This window comes from Onychostoma macrolepis, chromosome 03 (genome assembly GCF_012432095.1).
Source record: "Onychostoma macrolepis isolate SWU-2019 chromosome 03, ASM1243209v1, whole genome shotgun sequence".
Classification (NCBI taxonomy): domain Eukaryota; kingdom Metazoa; phylum Chordata; class Actinopteri; order Cypriniformes; family Cyprinidae; genus Onychostoma; species Onychostoma macrolepis.
The window spans coordinates 33,894,018-33,917,471 of NC_081157.1; the positions used below are offsets into that span (position 1 = coordinate 33,894,018).

General features: G+C 38.9%; 2 protein-coding genes and 1 long non-coding RNA gene across 11 annotated transcripts in view; 2 read left to right on the plus strand and 1 right to left on the minus strand.

Moving 5' to 3' along the window:
• Positions 1-11,756, plus strand: part of tnrc6c1 (trinucleotide repeat containing adaptor 6C1) — a 75,876-nt gene extending 64,120 nt beyond the window's left edge. For 3 of the 6 annotated variants that reach the window (XM_058771387.1, XM_058771391.1, XM_058771392.1), the window contains 5 exons: positions 274-375; positions 890-1,105; positions 3,161-3,234; positions 4,740-4,879; positions 4,970-11,756. In XM_058771387.1, coding sequence (XP_058627370.1) covers positions 274-375; positions 890-1,105; positions 3,161-3,234; positions 4,740-4,879; positions 4,970-5,348 — 911 coding nt within the window. In that variant the 3' untranslated portion in view covers positions 5,349-11,756. The remainder of the gene's footprint in view (positions 1-273; positions 376-889; positions 1,106-3,160; positions 3,235-4,739; positions 4,880-4,969) is intronic. The other 3 variants (XM_058771388.1, XM_058771389.1, XM_058771390.1) reach the window with 3 other exon arrangements.
• Positions 10,567-23,267, minus strand: LOC131537761 (uncharacterized). 3 transcript variants are annotated; one of them, XR_009270379.1, is made up of 4 exons: positions 16,858-17,127; positions 16,311-16,658; positions 13,740-13,843; positions 10,567-13,648 (listed from the first exon to the last, which is right to left on the minus strand). XR_009270379.1 is itself a non-coding variant. In XM_058771393.1 (4 exons), exons 1-4 carry the CDS (start codon positions 23,195-23,197, stop codon positions 13,448-13,450), a joined length of 708 nt encoding a protein of 235 aa, XP_058627376.1. In that variant the 5' UTR covers positions 23,198-23,267; the 3' UTR covers positions 10,567-13,447. The 3 variants fall into 3 exon arrangements, 2 of the variants coding, with proteins under 2 accessions (XP_058627376.1, XP_058627377.1); XM_058771393.1 differs by lacking the exon at positions 16,858-17,127 and adding an exon at positions 23,143-23,267; XM_058771394.1 differs by lacking the exon at positions 16,858-17,127 and adding an exon at positions 23,143-23,206 and having other exon boundaries at positions 16,311-16,621.
• Positions 17,201-20,908, plus strand: LOC131537762 (uncharacterized). Of its 2 annotated transcripts, XR_009270381.1 has the most exons (6): positions 17,201-17,821; positions 18,146-18,299; positions 18,789-18,838; positions 19,263-19,371; positions 19,684-19,812; positions 20,271-20,908. It is a non-coding gene; the product is annotated as an uncharacterized LOC131537762 (long non-coding RNA). The 2 variants fall into 2 exon arrangements; XR_009270380.1 differs by having other exon boundaries at positions 17,218-18,299.
• Positions 23,268-23,454: the final 187 nt, after the last annotated feature.

A 23,454-nucleotide genomic window follows, 5' to 3' on the forward strand; every position in this document is an offset into this window, starting at 1 on the left:
GAAAATATGTCAGATGACACTGGAAGCACAAAGCCTGGCTAAATCCCATAACACCATGTCTAGCTAAATAGTTTTATATATTCTGAATAAAAGGTATTGCATATTGCAGTACTGTTCTTATTTAGAATGTCTTAATGTTTTTCACATAATACAACCACTAAGAATGCCGTAGGTTTTTTTTCTTTCGTTTTCTTTTCTTTGTATTTTCTACGTACGTTATTTTTCTGATTTCCACTTTGAATTCTTGCCTGCTTTGTTCGGGACACATCGTAGGTTCCACCCCAACTCCCTCACAGGGCGAGGCTCTGCCTCCCTCCAGCGATTGGGCAGTCTCTAGCTCTTTCAGTCTGTCCTCCCCTGAGGCAGACAGCACAGGTACAACTCCCAGAAACCCCTTCCTGCCCTCAGTTCTGCTCATCACACTCTTTTCTCACTACTTACTGTTCAACCTAGCATGGGGACCCAAACGGTGGTCGCATTCCTGTATATCTAGTGCATCCAACTCAAATGTGGCCCTGTCCCCTGTAGAGAGCTCTGTCCTGCCTACATTCATCTGTACATCCCCTCAGTGGTGTTAGTCACACACTGTCCCTTTGTGCAGCATGGTCACCGATTATCTGTGATTTTTGTGAGGTGGAAGTGGTGAGAAGGCATTCTTTTATTTGTGAGACATAAACCCTTACAGTGTAACACATGGCCCTGGGCCCTCTCTTTCCTGTTTGCGGTGGCACCTCAGTGACTGTGACTGCTATGAGAACACCTTTCACCACTCGTATGTCTAATTCTGGGGCGCACAGAATTAGAAACGGGAGATAAGATGTTAGTTAGCATACTCTTTTAGTGTTTCCTCCTCTGCCCTTTTTTACACATTTACATCTTTGATCTACAGGAAAGCTGTCTGACATGAAGTCCACTTGGTCTTCGGGGCCCATATCGCACACCCAGGCTTCTCTCTCACACGAGCTTTGGAAAGTCCCACAAGGACCCCGAAACACAACGGCTCCGACACGGCCGCCTCCAGGCCTGACAAACACCAAGCCCTCGTCCACATGGGGCGGAAACACCCTGGGCCTGGTGGCTGGCTGGAGCAGCTCCTACTCTTCAGGTGTGTGTGTGTGTGTGTGTGTATGTGTAAAAGGTGCAGTTTAATCCCAGGCGGATATGTGTGTTTGTGCAGCTATTCTTAGGCAAAGGTGTGGGTGTTTCGAAACAACAGTTGAATTGTCAGTTGACTCTTCTATGTGGGTGTAAACGCTAGTGAAAATGTGGGGGTCAGGTGAGGTGAGGATTGGAACAGTTGGCGCATTCGCGAGCATGAGCTCTGGTGGCGTAGCAAGCGTGCTGTTTTGTGGTCTCGCATATGTCGCGTGTTAGTCAACATTCCCACGCTGTTGTTTGATAACACTTCCATGACATTTAACTGTAGCGCAGTTGTTTACCAGACTTTTTTATTTGAATCAAAATGTGATGTTGAAATATATAAAAGTAATTTATTTTTTAATAGAATCATAGTGAAGGGTGAGCATCGTTCATCCAAAAACGGATGAACCAGAAGTAAAATTCTGGTCAATACTGATAAGCTGTTCAGGTTTAGGTTGATATTGAACGCAATGCTATTTAGTCTAAATAAATAGAGCTAAAACTTTAATAAAACAAATATTTAAAGAGGTGACCTTCTACATAAGAAATAATGTTTTTGAAAGAGTCTCTTATGCTCATTAAGGCTGCATTTTTTATTTTTTTTATCAAATACAGTAAAGACAGTAGTATTGTGAAATGTTATTACAGTTTAAAATAACTTTTTTTATTTCAATATATTTTAAAATGTAATTTTATAATCCTGTGATGGCAAAGTTGAATTTTTAGCAGTCATTACAAGATTTTGGGAATAGTTCAAAAGAATTCTTTAGCGACATTACAAATGTCTTTACTGTCACTTTTAATCCGTTTCATACAATCTTGCTAAATAAAAGTATTAATCTCTTAATTGTTTTTTTTTTTGAATATATACCCTTTTTCTGTTAGTAAACATTGTGACGTTTTAGCTGGAGGCAGAAAGATTCCACTGACCGCTTCACTAACGCTAGCTATGAAGTTTGTTACCTTGTTTTTTTAACAATGGCTGGAGAAAATCCGATTTTACCTGCATATGTAGGGTCACTCACTGTGCAGGACCATGATTGTTATTTAAATAAGTTAACTTTAACGGACAAAATCAGATTGGCCGACCCTCTGCTCATGGATGGACGATCTGACATGATTACCTCCGATTGAGTCGCATATAATGTTAGAGAAACCTAACGTGTAGTAAAAAGAAACTCGTCTGTGTCTATCTAGTCATGAAGATGTACATATATTTCAATTTCAGCAGGCAACTATTTTTACAGCTAATGTTGAGACGTGAGAGTGAACTGGGCCAAAATACAAAAAGTAAGTTAAACATTCAATGTGATTATATTATTTGAAGATGTATGTATCATGGCCAAATAGTAATTTTAAAGTATATACATCCTGTAAATGATGTAAGTTAAGTTTATTATATAGAAATTAATTTTGAACTTTCTGTATTTGATTATTCTTTCTTACTAAGTCCTTAGAAAGTCCAGCCACTATCAATCACAACAATATATATTATAGATGATTAAGCATATAAATTGTCAGTTTGTTGTTTTACACACATTCACACAGACATTATTTCATAGTTGTGAGATGCATAAGAAATCTTTAGACACGTAACACAAACCATAATCCATAACAACAAAAGACAATACTTTATTTAACCTTTTCTGATAAGAAGTGTGCGCTGCAAACACGAGCATTTTTGACGATCGTTTCTGTCTAGTCCGCTTGTTTTATCGCGTTTAACCACAGCTGTCATCTGTTTTTTGTCTGGGAGTGGCAGCAGGTATGCATTAAAATTTCAAATTGGAGCCTGTACTACATCGATTCTTGCATCCAACATCACAACAAGATGATATTTTAAACTCCTTATGTAGCCGAATCTGCACTGGTTTGAATGGGCCGCCTCCAGTTTTCCTTTTGTTTTGCCTCCAGCTAGCGCTGTGACGTAATCGTGATGTCGGCGCAAAAAGGGTCTATTAGTGTACATGGTACTTTAATGCTTGGACTATGTTGTAATGGTTCTTTCTCTCTCTCTAAGTAGGTACCACATGGAGTACAGACAGCTCCAGCAGGAGCACTAGCTGGTTGGTTCTGAGAAACCTCACTCCACAGGTATCCTTGTGGCTAGAGATGCACCGATTGCAATTTTCTTGGCCGATTTCCGTTTTTTTTTTTTTTTGGAAGTATGACCTGCCGATTCCGATTTTCTTTCTAAGAACTATAATTGACAGTGTATACAAACAAAAATATATGCAAATTTCAATGCAAAAATTATTTACATAATAAAAGAATTTATTAAACATTATAATTCCCCCAATCTGGACTAAGTTACAGATTTTCTCTCACTTAAACAACTCTCAAAATAAAGTGCTCTGTGACTGGAAAGAGGAAGAAATAGTTAACTTAAAATGAGTTGCTGTATGTAACAAAACAGATGTCATTTCTCACTGTTTATAAATGATTATTTTTTTATCCTTATTAAATGTGTCATCTTTCACATCAAATTCTTACTTTGTTTCAATTAATTCGGTTAGCGTAATAAGAAATTGTAGAGTTGTTACTGTTCAAATGAAATTAGTATTAATAAACTGTTATCTTTCCACTGCAGAGGAAACAGCATCTGAAGTGGCATTAGATGTATTTACACAGACAGTTTGATGAAGCTGAGGTGCCATAAATGCATTTACACTGCAAAATTTCAAATGCATAAATAATTTTATAAGATTTTACATATTTTTTTAAACATACAAATAAATGTTTAAAATAATGCAATGATACTTTTAAATATGACTAGACCACCAAGTGGTGGCAGCAAGTGTCTGTTTTACTGAGTGAGTCATTTATTCATTCATTCAACCGATTCATTCAAACGGCTGATTCATTCAGAAACGAGGCAAGTGACTGTCCTTATGAATGGGCCACTGAATCATTGACTCACTCGATTCGTTCAAAAATGTGCATTCATTCAGTGACGAAACACCGCTGTGTGTTACTCTGAGACACCCAACAGTTCTGCTGTAGCTTTGATCGGAACTGTTTTCGACAACGAAATTGAGCGAAAACAGTCACTTGAATTTAACTTTGTTTTTTGAAATACTATTGTATAAAATCAGTGTCACATTGCAGTCGTGTTGATATTAATATTCGGGGAAACATCATGGCCGTATAATGTTGCTAATCTAAATCATATTTTGTAAAAAAAAAAAATTTTCTTCTGCAGTATGCATCTAGAAATTTCTATGAGTTACTTTGTGTGTGCTGTCTCTCTTACACACTCACTCAGGCTGTGCAAGCCTCATCTGACACGACATACATTATCAGTCACCGTTAACACTAAATGCAATTAAAATGAGAATCATTCTCACGCGAATCTACGTGTTTACACGCGACTGTGAGTGTGCGCGTGGCCGTGACATCATTGCCTGCGCCGCTGGCAATAAAAGGATCAGCTCTGAATCGGCAAGACGTGAGATTGAGGTCATGCGAAAAATCGGCCGATTCCAATCACTGGCCGGTCAATCGGTGCATCTCTACTTATGGCTACTGTTTATGTTCATTGACTTAATTTCTTAATCATGTGCAGTGTTATATGACCCTTTGTTTTCTGTGTCGTTTAGATTGATGGTTCAACACTGCGGACACTGTGCATGCAACACGGCCCGCTCATCACATTCCATCTCAACCTGACACAGGGCAACGCCGTGGTGCGCTACAGTTCTAAAGAGGAGGCTGCCAAAGCCCAAAAATCCCTACACATGTACGTAAATGTTTGACTGATGTCTTCTTTTTAAAAAACCAACCTCCGCTATATCATCACAGTTTATGTCTCTGAATACCTGCTTTCCAGGTGTGTTCTGGGAAACACCACTATACTGGCAGAGTTTGCTGGAGAAGAGGAGGTGAACCGCTTCTTTGCACAGGGTCAGTCCCTCACGCCCACCACCAGCTGGCAGGCCAACCCCGGCACCAATCAAACACGGCTGGGGGGCGGAGGGACGGCGGCCACACACCCCATCGGCCACTGGAACAGCAGCAGTCTGGGAGGAGGAGGAGCGGGCGGGACGGGGTCCGGCAGTAAGGCGAGCAACGAGCTGCTGTGGGGGGGTGTACCGCAGTACTCCAGCCTGTGGGGGCCGCCCAGCGCCGAGGATGGCCGAGTGGTGGGCAGCCCCACCCAAATCAATACGCTGCTTCCTGGAGACCTGCTGAGCGGAGAGTCCATGTGAGAGCGCCAAGCGCTCGAACCCCCGAACCGCAGCGAAATATGAAACTTAACGAGCAAAAACCAAGCAAATCATTTGGCGATAATCAACGTCAGTGGAACTGTGAAAAACCAAGAGACAGGAGGCTGAGGCCACACTTGCAAAGAGGCTGCTGACCTTCTTCCTCTACTTTTTTGTTTTGTTTTGCGTCTCTTCATCTGTGTTATTTTGAGCATTAGGCTTGGGTTACAGTATTCTATAGACTTCTTACGAAGAACCGTAACTAAAAGAGAAGTGAACCTTTACCGAGACTTTTCTCTAATAACTGATACCAGTGTGAAAGTGTATTTTACTACAAACCGACGAGACAAGCTGCCATTTTTTTAAATTCCTCTGGCACGAGCACATCCTGTCAGCCCAATCACAGCATATCGCCCTCCCCCCGAACAAAACGTGCGTCATTCCAAACCGACTTCCCCTACTCCCTGTCTTTTAGACTGGATCCATGGCTTTTTTCAGTTGTCCTTGGGATTGTTTGAATTAACAGCACTAAACTTTAGCCTTAACTGCTGATCAGTCCCACTCCATTTGTACTCTGAAGAAACTCATCTTGAGAATTGCACATTTTCTCATTTCTGAGCCAGGAAACTGTCATGGTTTCGATCTCAGCCGCAACGTACGTGCATTCGTCCTTCCTGTTTGACCCCTCTGCACATTTGAGGCATTTATTCTTAAGCTGAGAGGACACGTGGACAGCTGAGGAATATATTTAACCACTGCTCACAAAAAACTGTACAGGAAACACTTTTTCAGATGGACTACTTTCTTTTCTCTCTTTCATTTTTCTAAACGACCTCGGTCTCGCTCTCAAAAAAACAAACATAACCCCTCAATGTCGTTTGTCTGAAGTGCAATATATGCCACAGACTCTTCCGTCCATCTTTACGCAGTGCTTTTTTTTGCCGGTGAAACGGTAGGAGCTCGCCTGGGGACGGGGGGGGAATCAAAGACTCATCTCCTGCCGTGTCCACCAAGCGTGGAACTGAACAGAAGAGGACTCTCTCAGTGTGTAAGCCCATGGTGATGAAACATTCACAAGCACTTCCTCTACACACTCAAGGACAAGTGTGACTACAGGGGCAACAGGGGCTTCAAACCAAATAAGAGGTGTTTCTTGTAACCCAGTAGACAAAGTGCATTTTTTTTCGTTGTTGTATTTGGTACAAAAGTATGGAACAAAGAAGGCATGGTTTCTTCATAGCACTTAGCAAGAGCGTCAAGCTCCGACTTCAATGCCAACAAATTACACATGGACGTGTGAAACTGACAAAAAGCAACGATGAAAAGCAATCTACCGAACTTCTCCTCCATACTCTAAACGGATTTTGCCGTTTCTTTTCTTCTTCATCCTCATCTTTCCACGGCCTTTCGACTTTGAAGTCAGACATTTCGAAAATGGTAGCAAAATGAAGGGATGTCTGATGAGGAAGAAAAAAAAACAAAAAAAAAACACCACCACAAGACTGAAGCGTTCGTGTTTTTTTGTTGTTTTTTCTTCCTTTTGTTTTTTCTTTAAGATGATATATATCAAAGTAAATATCACTGTTACAGTACTCCAAAATCATTAGCCTTTTTGTCTGGAGATGCTAGACGTGTTGTAATGTTTCTAATGGATTCTGTGGGGCCCCTTGCCCTGGCGGCCCCGCCTACCTGTATGATAAGTGTGGCCATTGAGTGCCTATCTGCTGTGGCGCCTCAGGTGCCCACACTCTGACTTTTGACCCGCTGTGCCAGGCCGGCGCACCAGATGCCAGAACGGACCCGCCTGGGGCCGGAGCAGTGGCTCCTTCAGACCTGGCCAATCAGTACGTACTACTACTGCGCCAGCACTCGACCTCGTCTCAACTTCACTCTCATAGACTCTCTTTCTCCCTCTCATGCAAAGATCACTTTAGCTGGAAGTGGACAGGTTCGTTTTATGTACTTTTTACGATCGATTGGGTTTTTCCCTTCTGGAATTGCCAGTGTTGTTTTTGTTTTTTTTTGTTTTTTGGTCAACATTGCTGTTGTTATCGTCGTTGCTGTTGTTGATGTTATATCGTTATTTTGCGCTTTTTCGGTTTATGTGTGTGTCAATGCAGTGGTCTCTATGGTAGCTGCTCTCACCAGCCCCTCTTGCTGCGTATATGCAGAAACACTCTGATTAAGAGGCACACCTCAGCGTAAACGGCGGCGCCGATTGATCCGGAATCACTCGTAGTGATGGAAATGGGTTGTTTTGAGGACAGAGCGCACGTAGTGGCGAAACGAAGTGTAGGTCGATGGTGCTCAGTTTGTCTTCTGCCTCTCCTCTGCACTTTCCTCCGCTCCGGTGTCGCAGCCCCGCCAGGCCACACACTCACACTGGTGCTTACGACAAAGGGCAGGCAGAGTACACTACTTTACCTGGTCGCCTCTTCTCACAGTAATAAAAGCAAATGATAACGGAGACTCTGTTCTCCACTTCTATGCAAAGACCGACCGAGAGGTGCAGTTCACGGCCTTCAATCTGTAGTTCTCTCCAAGCCCACTCTTCAGCTCACCAGGTGATTGTGAGAAGGCAGCTTCCTTACGGTGTGGCCTAAAGTAAGAAACCGGCCCGATGACCAGGCCCTCACTGTTTACTCTCTGAATGATCTCTTACATTATGTACATGCAGTCTCAGGGCAGCCTCAGAGAACCCCAAACTGTTTTATCGTTACGAGGAGGGCGCTATTGCATTATCCGATGTGGCTTTAAAGATGCTAAATGGGTGGGCGAGTGGACTCGGAGAAGGATTCGCAGGAAGTCCCTCTGTTTTTTTGTTTTTTTTCTAGATTCTAATGTACCTATTCTCAATCGTAGACCATGAATCTATCAGAGTGGAGCAACTTCTTTCTTGAAATTTGTTTGGATGTTTGGTTTTGAAAAGAGCACATGGAGATGGAGAGGTAGAATGCAGGTTGGCACCAAGACAGACGGGTAGCACCTTGTCCCGGGTATCAAATATATACGTCTGGGAGGACTGCTGAGAATTAAACAGGGAATCCAGAATGTTTAGGTGCACTGTAGATGGTTCACATTTGGGTACATCTTTTCTTTTTTTTTAAAAACCAAAAAAAGGTTTTTGTCTGATTATTATTATTATTAATATTGTTGAAAAAGGAAACTTTAATTCTGTACACTCTTGACTGAAGTGCTTCTCTCTACAAGCCTTTGACGCCCTGAAGTGGCGGACAGATGACTCTGGGGTTGCTGTATTGATGGTATTAAATTCTGTCCTGACCCAATAGTAGGGCAATGGTGCAGATTGTTTTTTATTTTATTTTGTTTATTTTTTTTTAAACAGGTCCAGGTCCGTGTGGACCTTTTGTATCAGGAGGCCTGGGGCACATGCCAGTTGATACCAAGTCTTAAAAGGGGAAAATACCTTTCTGGAAGATTTTTTTTTTTTTTTCCACACTCGAGTGACACTAGCAACAATCACTATTGCCTGTTTTTGAAGATATATATATTTTTAACTGCCTTTCTCTAAGCTGTACTCGAGACCACGAAAAACAAACGTCCAAAAACGTGTTTAAAATCCAGAGGATTGCCTGGCAGACTAGCTAGCTAGCCAACAAGTGCCCACTGTGTCCTCCACTGTGGGCATATACTGGGTCTTATCGATAGGACTAATGTACCCCAGCTCAGATGCAACTTTGTTTAGATAAAAAGGCTGCTTCGATCGTACAAAATAACAGGGCCTGGGTGGAGATGAGCTCTAAGAAACACAAATCCTCTTTCTTAGGGTCCTGGCTAGAATATGCACATGCTGGTTGATATACATGTACATCTGAAATCCTGTGTATGTATATAACTGGTTGTCTTTTTTTGTTTATTTACCTTTACTTTGGTTTTCAGGCCTGAGTAACCCCCTGTTTCCTTCTCTCCATAAATTTACCTAGATGATAAAGCATAAACATATCAAAATTATACAAATTAAAAAACACAAATACTTGAATCATAAGAAGCGCCAATAATGTAATGTGAAAATTTTTTTGTAATTTTGTCATTCATACACTTCCAAGCTTTTTGATAACATCAGTTCAAACTGAACGAAAAAAAAAAAAACTTAGTTAAAAAAAACAATAAAAACAAAAAAACAAAACAAAAAAAAAAACAACGCAAAGTGACATCGGTTGTATGTGAGTGTTTGCACAAGATTGCGTGTACTGTATGACGGATGAATGCGTTCATTTGCCAGTGTGAGTGGGTTCAAACCAATGTATGCTAGTGATTACAGTGGATTTGTTTGCGCCTTTGTTTCATTTTAAGCATCTTAGAGTTTTTTTTTTTTTTTTCGTTTGTTGGCTAGTCAAAAATATATTCGTATGTGTATTGTTATCGTATTTGTTATTAGCTTTGTTATTAGAGTTGCACTGAGTGTCTGCTTCCCCTCATTCAGCTAATTGTACAACATGATATTAAAGTACTAAGGGGACAAGGTGACAATTCATGTGTTAATGTTTACTCAAGGACTTATTGAGAAAAATAACAAGTGTGTTTTTTTTTCTTTTCTATCTGTAATACGATTATCTACCTTATAGTGGCTTTTATTGTGGAATAATCCATGATAAAGAAATGGATTATTTTGAGTATTGCACCATTTTGTTTTTCAGATTATAAACAGAAAAAATGCAAAATACTAACAAAAAAAAAAGTATATAAATATAAAATGTGGGGATTTTTTTTTTCTCGAAGAACTGTGGCCATAGATCGATGTAGAGGGACTTGTAACTCCCCATGTTACACCATGATGAGCTGGATAGACATCTGGAGAAGAGTTTCTTACAAGACTCATTTCAGAGGTGCCTACCTTTCTGGGTTTTTTTTGTTTGTTTGTTTTTTTGGTCGTTAATGTTCATACCTGTTCTAGTTTTTTTGTGCAAGGCCACAAACAGTTTACAAGCATTTCATGTTTTTCTGAAGTTCAAGGAAAAGAAATTTTGCGGTGGGATTGTTATGAGAAGAGAAAAATCTTAAAGGACATATACTTCCATCAAATGAATAACAAAAACACTTTACAGAATGAAGATTATTGTGCTACTTGCAGAACTCTGGGATTGATCAGTGTTGTCATGTTTTTGTTTTTGCTTTTGTTTTATTTATGTTGGCTATGTTACTTTCATAGATTATCAAAGCCTGTATTTTTTTTTTTTTTTCAAAGCAAAAAAACATTTCCTTTGTTGAAAAAAAAAAAGAGAAAAGAAGAAGACATAAATGTTCACTATCTTGCACACACAAAAAGTGGATCATGTCTCAGGAAGGCAAGGGTTCCAGAGTACCAACTCCACGCCATTTAATGTTCGTTTTTAGAGAAAGAGGATAACAGAAAAAAAAAAAGAAAAAAAAACATAAGCACTGAAGGTTATGGATTTCAGAAGAAGAAAATACCTTTGTTTCTAAATCCGTAGCAGTTACATATTTACCAAATAATGAACTCTTAATGAACTTTAAAAAATGGAGTGCTTTATATATAAATCTATATATTGAAATTGCTTTACATTTTAAACAAAATGATCAATGATTTTGATTGTTCAAAAGACGGTGAAAGAACATACAAATGCTGTATGTTTGAATCTTTATTGTATTTTCTTAACATGAGGTCCCTTCCTGTTGAAATCAGGACCATTGTGCATTACTATTTCTTTCCTCTTTGTCATTCTGTCTCTTGTGGCGGGTATTACATAATGAGAAATTAAAAAGAGGGGTTGGGGGGGCAGGGCTTCTGTATCAAATTGATCTATTTCGAGAGGAAAAAAAGCTGGTTTATACGGATCATGATCTATGCACAAGGGGGTGGGCTTCTTAAAGCCTCTGTGACCCATCTCTCATTGGGATTAGAGGGATTCTTTCTGTGTCTTTTTATTGTGCTCATTTGCTCTGTTGTCTCCCTCCCCCACCGACCCCATCTTATTTCCCATTATCATGTTTCTTACATACAGTACATCGCCATGCTGTGTATTCCTAAACCAATGAACGTCTCATTCTGAAGCACTGTGGGGGTTTTTTTGTAGCCCATGACTTTCAAGGTTGTCTGTGTTCTGCGTGTGAGCGTGCGTGTGTGTGTGCGTGCGTGTGTGTGTGTGTGCGTGTGTGTGTGTGCGAGCGACCGAGTGTGTTTCTGGGATGAGTGTGGATGGAGATACTGAGTTGCTTTTGCCTTTTGATTTTAAATGTTAAGGAATATGTCTGTACTGAGATTTTAAGAAGTCAGTGGCTTTTAATGTTTTTGTTTTCTCTCTCTTTCTCTCTCTTTTTCTCTCCTCATAGAATGTGATTGTTGACATGCACCGAAAAAAAAAAAAGTTTTGAACTATGGAGCTTCTTTCAAATTCAATTAATAAATTGCATTTTTGTTCTTGGCTGTAATGAATTTTGTTTGGTCATTTCTTAGAAGTAGACATCAGTAACCTGCAGTTATGAGCTGAAGGATGAGGATGAATCCAGGTAAAGTGGGAGTCTTAATAACCTGTCATTGTGTTGTGTTTTTTTCTGATAGAATGAAAAATGTTATTAGTAGTGCAAAATGACACACAGCAATTTGGATCTCACGAAAAAAAAAAAGGCCCATGACAAATTATCAGAAAGTAACCAGCCTGTATTCACCCTGCTTTATCTAAAATTACTATGGGTTAAAGAAGAATTGGAAAATGCCGTTTTAAGGAAGAACTACAACTATTTATTGCTAGTTACAATTATAGCAGTTGTTTGTTATTATACATGTATTAACTGAGGCGACAGAATATTTTATTTTTAAAATTTACTGTATTTGTCATTTATCCAAAAAAAGGAAGAAGACAGACAGACCAAATGCTAATTTAAAATGGTGAAATCCATTTCCAGGAACATGCTAAAATCTATAATGTATACTCTCTATGGTAACACTTTCCAATAAGGTGTCATTTGTTAACGTTAGTTAATGAAAGTACAGTCGTTCATTGTTAGTTCACAGTGCATTAAGTAAGGAATAATTGACGACGGGCCGTTACACCTCGGGTGTGCATTATTTTTCAAATAGTTCAACGGACCGAAGTCAATTATTCCGCTTATACTACGGTTGCCACACCTCAAGACATCGATCAGATGATATATTTCAAGGCATTCGTCCGGTATTTCTACTTAAATCGCTATTGTGAATAGGATTATTTCTTCCGCATCTCATCCAGGCCTCTGTTGCTAATTCCAAAACGTCAGTTTAAACCTAGTAACGGAGGCTTGAGCCGTTGATAACAGATTAATGCAGTTAATACAGTTAATAACCAAGTTATGAGAGAGAGAGAGATTACCTCTGTGCGTCTCTCAATAGTGTTCGGCAGCAATGTCTAGTTATAGTGAAACTTAGTTCCTTTTGTTCACGAACAGCGCCGATGTTGTTACCTCTCTTGTGAGAAATCATGTAGTTTCTAAGTTGTTTACTGATAAAATCGTCAGAGTAGCGCTAACAACATTATGTATGTTAGTATGTGTGTGTAAACTGTAACTTATGTATGTGCGGCTGTGAGGGAGAGAGAGCGGGAGATATGGAGTATGTTCTTTCCATACATAAAGCCTAATTTTGTGGCAAAAACATGGACATGATCTGTCGTTTTTATCCTTTTGTTTACTATATTTATTTGTTTGGCCAGTGTGTTGTGGGGTTTGGTTATTTTTCTGTTGTAAGACCTTTGAAATAACAGAAATCATTTGGCGAAGTGATATGGTCATGTAACGCGGTCAAGAGCTGCCTGGAACTACGTTCGCCGTGCGTTTCCTTGAAATAATTGCACACCTTACAACGTTCGACAGCCAATCAGATTCAAGCATTCAACGGCCCCGTAGTATAACTAATGTTAACAAACACAACTTGAGATTTTAATAATGCATTAGTTAATGCTGAAATTAACATTAAGATTAATAAATGCTGTGGAAGTATTGTTAATTCTTAGTTCATGTTAACTAATGTACCTTATTGTAATGTGTTACCGTATATATATATATATATATTAGTATACATTATAGATTTTAGCATGTCCCTGGAAAGGGGTATATTTCAATAATGTATTTCACAACTGAGCTGATTTTTATGATGATTCTTTTTCCTGATGCTGTTCCACATTTGTCCGTTTGGGGGATCGGTAGAGGTTCTCCAGCGTAGCAGATGTTTCTGGGGCTGTTGGATGAATCCGATGACTGTTTGCACTGCTTCCTTTTCCTTTCATATTTGACATGTCTTCATAAATTGGAGCTGTGGTTTGACGCTCTGGCTGAGCATATGGCTTTTTCTGAGGACGAGTATTTTCACATTAGGAATGACACTGTATTGCTTGTTATATGTTAAATGAAGTATTCAGCTGTGTTATTGGGGAACCTTACATAATGTGTCACAAAGAGAGCGATGGCCGAGAGTAGGAGCAGACTCACTCCTACTGTGATGGTATAGATGAGCAGAGAATACCTCCTACAGGAGCACGACTCGCCTGAAACAAACAGATTATGTGGTCAGATGTGGGCTTATTGTTCCATTTGCTACTGCCAAACATATATAAGGCAGCTCAAAAAGACAATAGTGTCATTATTTAGTTCAATAACAGTGTAAAGTTCATCTTTTTTGAAACAAGTTGAATTCAGGTAGGCCTGTAAGCAGACTTCTAGAAGCCAACAATGAGGTTATTGGGCCTGAGTTAGTTTAAAGTTTCACCCAAACATTTCAATTTTGCCATCATTTACTCACCGTCATGTCGTTTCAAACCTTTTTGAGTTTCTTATGTTGAACATAAAAGAAGATATTTTGAAGAATGCTGGTAATCAAACAGTTGATGGAAGTCAGTGGGGACCAACAACTGTTTGGTTCATCAAAATATCTTCTGTTTTGTTCAACATAAGAGAGAAACTCAAAGGTTTGGAACGACATGAGGGTTAGTAAATGATGACAATTTTCATTTTTGGCTGAACTATTCCTTTTAATGTTTCAGTTTTTTCTCACCTGGAGCCTGTTCCATAAAACATGTTTACCAAATAAGCCAGTTTTTTTCAGTTAGTCTGACATATTGTCAGTTGGTTTGTTTCAGAATAAGTTAAGACTAACTGAAATAAGCCTGGCTTTAAACTTGTTTTATGAAACAGGCACCTGATTGTGTCAGTGTGATATCGATAATATCACTGAATGTGTGTTTCTGTTACCAAATCATCTTATTCTGGCTCCTCGTTGCCTCACAGTCAGTTATTCAAAGTGTGGAGAATCAAACAGACATAACTGAAAATCGTGCAAAATGTGTAAGGTTTACAGGTGCATCTCAAATTAGAATGTCATGGAAAAGTTAATTTATTTCAGTAATTCAACTCAAATTGTGAAACTTGTGTATTAAATAAATTCAATGCACACAGACTGAAGTAGTTTAAGTCTTTGGTTCTTTTAATTGTGATGATTTTGGCTCACATTTAACAAAAACCCACCAATTCACTATCTCAACAAATTAGAATATGGTGACATGCCAATCAGCTAATCAACTCAAAACACATGCAAAGGTTTCCTGAGCATTCAAAATGGTCTCTCAGTTTGGTTCACTAGGCTACACAATCATGGGGAAGACTGCTGATCTGACAGTTGTCCAGAAGACAATCATTGACACCCTTCACAAGGAGGGTAAGCCACAAACATTCATTGCCAAAGAAGCTGGCTGTTCACAGAGTGCTGTATCCAAGCATGTTAACAGAAAGTTGAGTGGAAGGAAAAAGTGTGGAAGAAAAAGATGCACAACCAACCGAGAGAACCGCAGCCTTATGAGGATTGTCAAGCAAAATCGATTCAAGAATTTGGGTGAACTTGACAAGGAATGGACTGAGGCTGGGGTCAAGAAATCAAGAGCCACCACACACAAACGTGTCAAGGAATTTGGCTACAGTTGTTGCAGTCCTCTTGTTGTCGCACTCCTGTACCACAGACAATGTCAGAGGCGTCTTACCTGGGCTAAGGAGAAGAGCTGGACTGTTGCCCAGTGGTCCAAAGTCCTCTTTTCAGATTAGAGCAAGTTTTGTATTTCATTTGGAAATCAAGGTCCTAGAGTCTGGAGGAAGGGTGGAGAAGCTCATAGCCTGAGTTGCTTGAAGTCCAGTGTTGAGTTTCCACAGTCTGTGATGATTTGGGGTGCAATGTCATCTGCTGGTGTTGGTCCATTGTGTTTTTTGGAAACCAAAGTCACTGCACCCGTTTACCAAGAATTTTTTGGAGCACTTCATGCTTCCTTCTGCTGACCAGCTTTTTAAAGATGCTAATTTCATTTTCCAGCAGGATTTGGCACCTGCCCACACTGCCAAAAGCACCAAAAGTTGGTAAAATGGCCATGGTGTTGGTGTGCTTGACTGGCCAGCAAACTCACCAGACCTGAACCCCATAGAGAATCTATGAGGTATTGTCAAGAGCAAAATGAGAAACAAGAGACCAAAAAATGCAGATGAGCTGAAGGCCACTGTCAAAGCAACCTGGGCTTCCATACCACCTCAGCAGTGCCACAAACTGATCACTTCCATGCCACGCCGAATTGAGGCAGTAATTAAAGCAAAAGGAGCCCCTACCAAGTATTGAGTACATATACAGTAAATTAACATACTTTCCAGAAGGCCAACAATTCACTAAAAATGTTTTTTTATGAAGTATTCTAATTTGTTGAGATAGTGAATTGGTGGGTTTTTGTTAAATGTGAGCCAAAATCACCACAATTAAAAGAACCAAAGACTTAAACTACTTCAGTCTGTGTGCATTGAATTTATTTAATACACGAGTTTCACAATTTGAGTTGAATTACTGAAATAAATGAACTTTTCCACGACATTCTAATTGATTGAGATGCACCTGTATATAGTCTGACATTTTATTGTTATCTGTATCCCTAAAGATAATTTACGCGTTTGTAGACCTGTGCGTCTGGAATCAACTCATTCACCAACCTGCCGCTTTTACCAGCAGAAAGAGAGTTGTATTCGCCGAGAGCGGATCTGATGGATCTCCTGAGAAATCGCAGACATACAGCCCCGTGTCTGTGGCTCGTAAATGAGAGAGAGTCAGAGTAACTGTGCGTAAATTCAGCTGTCCGGAGATGTGGATTCGTCCCTCCGTCTCTGGATCTGCTCTCAGGACTTCTTCATCTTCAGAAATGCTCAGCACACTTTCTGAATGAGCAAACCTTCGTCTCAGGTGCAGAAGCGATGGCCGGGGTTCTTCTGTCACACAATCTATGTCCACCGATTCACCCTCCAGCCTTTGAATGTAATGAAAATCTTCAGATGCTGAAAAGTCTTGGTAAAACAAGAAAAAATTTCATTAAATCACGTAACGTTATCGTCGCATGAAATATTTACTATCTACGCCGAAAAGTTTGTTGCGCGTCTACATGGTGTTGCGTGATAGTGATAGCCTGAAGCTTCGAAACCTTTGTAAATCTTTTAACCACAGTCAATTAATCGATAATAATAGGCTGATTAAAAAACATCATACAGGCACTTGTAAGGACGAAAGAACCTCAGATACTTTGATCACCCCACAGAGTGGAGGTGCAGGGAACTTTCCCTTCTGTCCATTTGTTTCTTCTTAAATCCCTTCACCCATCCTTCCTTCAGTCTGCTCAGAATGGTCAACAGTAGAATATAATGTTCTACATGAATGCAAGTGATAGCCTACTTACAGTCAGGGGCGGCGCCAGAGAATTTTGAACGCAGGTGCTGAGGGGGTGCTGGGCAATTAATAGTAAATATGACCAAAACGTTGTTGTTGTTGTTGTTGTTATTTTTATATGATTAATAAAATCGCTATATAGGCGCATTTCAAATGTTTATGAGGAGTGGGAGTATTATCGCGTAGCCTACTGTATGACATGGGGGCGTTCGCGCAATAATTTTATTTTTATTTTTTTCATGAGGAATAAGTTTAAAATACTCGTGTCATTTTTGGATGTGCTTTCTGTCACCTCATGCAGTCTCCGTGAATGGAGCGCTCACAACAATGAACCAGTTCACAGACAAATCTTGCAGAAATCTTGAAAACCTATTTAAAAAAAATACACAAACAAACAAATAAATAAAAATAAAAAGATTCTCTGATTATGTAGGTGCATTAGGCTTGCTGCAACGGTGTTGGTGGTGATACCGGTGTTAAGCACCGTCCCTCACCGTCATTTTGATTTTTTTTTTTATAGTAATAACAATACTTTAGTTTCAGTTTAGAGAACAGACACAACAATTAGAACTAAACGCGGCTGCTCAATGCAGCACACCGAACGAACGACAGTCGCGCATCACAGACCAGATTTCATTTATCACGAGCTGACTGACAAGAAGAGTGAGGTGAGACAGACAAGACGATGGCAGACGAGTTTCAAAACGAAATGTAAAAGCGCCTGTTTTTTAAAATATTTTGGATTTTGGATATTGGAAAAGCCTGTTGACGTGCCATTTAGCCTAAGGTGATATTGGAAGTTTTTTATCATTCGGTTCTCATTTATTTGGTTCCACAGTATTTGCTGATTTGTATTTTATGTAAACTGTGTGATTCTAAATTTATTTAAAAAAGAATTCACATAGTGTTACGTTTCGAGCGAATTTTTTTAAAATACATTTATTTTATACTTTTGGAGCTTTAGTGTTGCCGACTTTGCATTTTGAATTGAATTAAAGCAATTGATGCCGAATTTACTGCTACAAGTGCTGGGCTATTTCTGTAAACATATTGTTGGGTTAATTGTGCTGGGTCATAATTCTGGGTTGTTTGCTGTACTGTAAACACATAGTTGGGTTATTAGTGCTGGGTCAAATGACTGCAAGGGGTTCTTTCACCACTGAACACCTGGGTCGGGTTATTTTTCCTCTTCATCGAATTTTCTGGGTTCTTCACTCGTCTCGTCGTCAGACGGTCAAGCAGCTCGCAGCAAGCAGGATTATAAGGTAAATTAATATGATAATATGATTATTTACCTCTATTTTTATAAACTGTGGTGAGAGCACACTGATTTCACGTTTAATGTGGTATTTTATCTGTCGCTGTGCGGGTTAAAGTTAGCGTTATTCTGTGAATGAAGTAGCCGCCTACATTTTTTGTTGACAAAAAAGGCCTCAGCAATCTCTTTATCGTTATATAAAAGTTATAAATATAGGCTATATACTAGTTATGTGTGTGTGTGTGAGCGTGCGTGCGCGTGTGCAAAGTTTTATAACGCCTCATGGAAAAAGGTGAACTATCGTTAGGTCAGAAATACAGGGGTAAGTTCAGTTAACTTACTGTCTGTGTAACGTTTCTGTGTGGCTTTGTAATGTTTTGTCATAATTAGATCTTTTCGTACTAAAATTTATCTTTTAAGGTCTTTTTTTTTCCAAGTAAATGTCTGCGACGTGCCGAATCCAACAATAACTTATTTTCGCGCTCTTTTTCCTCAGGTAACTTTAGCTGCATTAGCTACCCTTAACGTTAAAGCACAATATTGCAGGTATGTAATATTAATCTTAAATGGTATGTAATATTCTTAAATATCTTACTTAAAATGTTGTCTAAAGTTAGACTTAATCTCTCATGGTGTTTGAGGTCCTTCTTCCTCTGTTTTAGTGAATGCTTTTGTTGCTTTAATCAGAACACAAGTTTATCCAGGTGAACAGTAAGTTAGAGAGGCTATGGGTGCGTCCCAATGTGCATACTATCCATCCTAAATTCTATGTGATAGTAGTAATTTTCAATACTAGGGCAGATAGGGTGGATAATATGCACATTGGGACGCACCCATAGCCTCTCTAACTGTTAGAAATAACAATTTGTATTTGAGATTGATGAATAATAGGCAGATCACTGGATTTCCAGGCTGGCATACTGTATGGTTTTGCTAGCTTTTAACCCAGTTTTTCATCCTTATTTTACAGAATTTGTTTTGCCTCCCCAAAAAATTTGAGATGGTGGATTCGCAGCAATGGGTCTACAAGCATCCCAGAAATCTTGAAGTTCCCCAGGCTTCTAGAAAAACTTGGCATGGTAAGAAATAATTTAGATTTTATGGTTTCGTTTACAGAAATTTGAAATGGTTAAATTGTTAGTGGGGTTATGCATATAGACGATAGTATAGTGTACTGACGATAGTCAGAGATATCGCTGAGAGCTGATGTCTTTGTCGATAGTCAAGGCGATATTACAGGAGCTGCCCCACATCTTTAAAATTTGAGCACACTGTTTTCTGTGAGTGTACACAGCAGCAGCACCTCTGCCAGAACGTCACTAACATCACTAACATCTTTGATTGTGAGATCAGTTTCACAGTTTGCAAGCTGTATTATTCTTATGATTTAGATGCTAAAAGGGAGAGTGCTTTCAAAGTCCTGCCCACTCTGCTTCCCCAATCAATATTCGAGAACGGAGGAAAGGTCTTCAGACCCACAACCACAGAATCCTGGAAGTCATTAATTTGACGTACAACCTGTAAGTTTCTTTAACTTTTTCTACTCTATACACAGTAGGGTACAACGGGGCTAAAGGCCCACCTTAACAAAAAATGTGGTATTCACTGCGCTGCGCAATTAAAATGTATAATTGGCGAAAAAATATATACGTTGTATTGAACATTAATGGAGCAACAGTTTTTTATATATATATATGTGTACTGGGGGCTTTGAATACCCCATAATTTATGCCATGTTGGTTGGATGAAATTTAAGTAGACAACCAAGAAGTGCCAGTAAGCAGAAGGAAACCTAAATCAGTAACACAATAAATATTTAGTTTGAGCAACCTTTACCAGACCCAGTTCACAGGAAAACCCTGATGGTTTGGCTGATTTCCATAAAATACACTTAAACGTTATTTATTTGTCAACTTAAATGTTACAACTTGTAAAAATGTAAGTTATGTTGCAAGACTAAGTGTTGTGTAATTAACAGGTGGGGACCAACATGGTGATGCATTCCTGCACATTTTGTGCCTTGGTGACGAGACAACGACATCCCACACCTTCGCCATTGTTTCGGGCCGTGCCGTTGAAACGGACTTGTTGCTTGAGGCTGTTTATCTTTTTCAAGTCCTTTTTTTGTGCTTGATGTTAGCTACACTAACATCTTCCTTCCTGGGAATTTCTCCAGCATGCAGTATATCATATTGATGGACATGAGTCTTCATGTGCGAAGTATTTGAGGGCAACAGTTTTTTCTGGCCACTTGTAACATTTTAATTTTTTGTCACATGTATTGTCTGTTGTAGGTCTCTTTGTTTGGCTTAGGTTTAATGGCACAATATTTGGACTGATTCTCATGTGGCAATAATCAATTTCATAGTGTTATGATGCTGCAATGTTGACAAAGAATAGGAATCTACAGTACCTAGTTTACAAAGTTTTGTTTTTTAAAGAAACTGATCTACAAAAAACATTTTATTTGTGTCTGTAGGGATTGGGTGTAATGTGTAACAGTATAGCACGCATTCAAAAACTTTTTAAAAAGAAATGTGAAAACTCATTAAATTGATATTTACAGTTGCATTTTTTTGTATTGTGTAATTGTATTACAGAAAAATAATAATTTTACATTTCTTTGTGATTGTTATTTATTATTATTATTAGTAATATTGGTAAATATAAACGTAGCAAGGAATGTGGGACGACAAATAACCCAATGTTTGGGTAATGTTTAACCCAGCAACACAGTTAACCTGACCTACTGGTTGGGTTAAATAAACAACCCAGCATTCTGGGTCAAATGGCTCAACCCAGCACTTGGGTCAAAACAACCCAGCGCGTGTTCTGTCCCATAGTTACCCAGCGGCTGGGTTAAGGTTGGGTTATTTTTTAACCCAGCCTCTTTAGAGTGTAATTTAAAAGTGAAAGTAAAATGCGCACGGTGCTTTTACAATCTATTTAAGCAAAGGAAAGTGGGAAAACGCAAACAAACTAAAACCAAACAACTGCTTGATGCCGAATTGCCACAAATTTGAAAGTGAAAGTAAAATGTGCACAGAGCTTTTACAATTTATTTAAAACTGAATGAAAGCGAGGTAAAGAGGGGAAACTCAAATGCGCTTGAGCGCGGAATAGGCTATAATACACCTAAATGCCTATATTAAAGGATGGTTTAGGTGGTTATACAAATCAAATTAATATAAATGTGAGACTAGTTGACTAGAAAAATCTTTAGTCGGGGGCAGGTTTACTTGGCACAATTGAACCGATCCATTTTTAAAATAAAATGCTGACATTGCGTGCGACTGCAAATCACGTCATGTTGTAGCCTATTGCATTGCAGTAGTTGAGTCAAATGTTTTTATTTTATTTAATTTTTTATGGGGTGCTTTGGTTTTTCTTGGGGGTGCTGGAGCACCTGCTAGCCCCTCCCTAGCGCCGCCCATGCTTACAGTCATGTTTGGTATCATTTGAATTGTTTCAGGGCGTCTGGTACAATGGTCTCATTCTCACAAGAAGTAAACTAAAATGTAATACAGATCCTAAGAGTTTAGAGATATTTTGTAGAGGGCGGGTCAGTTTCCAGTGGTTTTCATACAAAATTACCTTTTGTCCCAAAAGGTGTTAACTCGGTCAATGCAAATTCTAATTGTTAGTTCCTGTCTCCATCTCGGGGGATGTTGGCCTTGGTCTGAGGTACTTAAGGGAATGTTGCAAAAGGATCAGGGCCTTCTGTAGCCGGAATGAGCCCATAGGATGAAGTGTTTGCACACTTCATACTATGCATTTTTCTCAAGTCAGGTATGCTTACTCTTAGATTCATCTTTGAGATTTTGATGTTTTGTATTGATTTGATATCTTTGAATTGGCTGTATAATTGGCATAATACATATTTACCTGACTGATAATAAATTGTTACAACTTTGTTAGGTCCACGAATTTGGTCCAAGGACGGTATCCAATCGTGGATGAAGGTTTCCTGCGTGTTCGGTGCGCAAAGTTATTAAATATTAAATAAAAAATTATACTGTAAAGAAACATGAAAATCACTTCAGTGGTACTTGGGGCGATGAAGAACAAGAATCTGTTGGAATTTGCAGAAAACAATTTGATTTTATATTTTTATGATTTTTTTTAAATGTCTATATAGCACTACAAATAGCGTTTGTCATGAATTTGGTATGCAATTATTTAAAAATTATACAGTAAAGTAGCATGAAAATCACCCAGTATTTGGGGAGAAGCAGAACAAGAATCTGGTGGAGTTTGCAGAAAACAATTTGATTTTATATGTTTATGAATTTTTAAAATATGTCTCTATATAAATACCATTAAACAAGAAGTGCCTATAAAGTGTTTTTTAATCAGCCTGTTATTATCGATTAATTGACTGGTTTCAGTTTGATACGCGATCCGACCCACTCTTTAAAAAAAAAAAGATTTACAAAGTGATAGCGTTGAAGATCTCGAAACTTCTCACGCAACGCCATGTAGACGCGCAACAGACTTTTCGGCGTAGATGGCGTGACTGCAGTAATACACTGATGTAGGCCACTGTTAACTAAGACGGCATTTTTTATTTTTTTAGTTAACTAAGAATAACTTGAAATGGTCACATATAATAAAATGCTTCAAATATTAGGCCTGCGTTTTTCCTATTTAACACTGTAAAAGCATTTTTGACAACTTGTATTTTATGAAACACTAACCTATAAATAAAGATGACGACGTGTATATATATATATATATATATATATATATAAATTGCTTGACTTTTTTTTTTTCCTCTAGTAAATTGAACTGGTAGGTAATACAACAAACACACAAAACATTCCTACAGTGTCCAGTTCAGTGTGACTTACCTAAAGTCTGCTCCCATAAGATCCAGAGGAATAAGCAGGCTCTCATGGTGCGCATGTTTAACGTTTTTAAAAATCAAAGACAAGCGTCACATCTATGCTGCACTTGCTATCATCGCCCTTTTCATCTTCACAGAGCTCCACCCAATGCACAGGAAGTTCAGCAGACATGTGTCTGTATTTGTGTTTAGCGCTTAGTAATAAAACAAGTCGTCCATATATATATATATATATATATAAAACTAAGTATAAATGTTTCCGCATTCTCTGAATTTATTTCCAGCCCTGATATGCAACATGACTCCACACAACTCT

Coding starts and splice junctions, on each gene's coding strand:
- LOC131537761 (XM_058771393.1), bottom strand. CDS start 23,197: ATGCGCACCATGAGAGCCTGCTTATTCCTCTGGATCTTATGGGAGCAG. Junction 16,659..23,142: donor CTTATGGGAGCAGACTTTAG/GTAAGTCACACT, acceptor TGTTTTACCAAG/ACTTTTCAGCATCTGAAGAT. Junction 13,649..13,739: donor CTCTCTTTGTGACACATTAT/GTAAGGTTCCCC, acceptor ACTCGTCCTCAG/AAAAAGCCATATGCTCAGCC.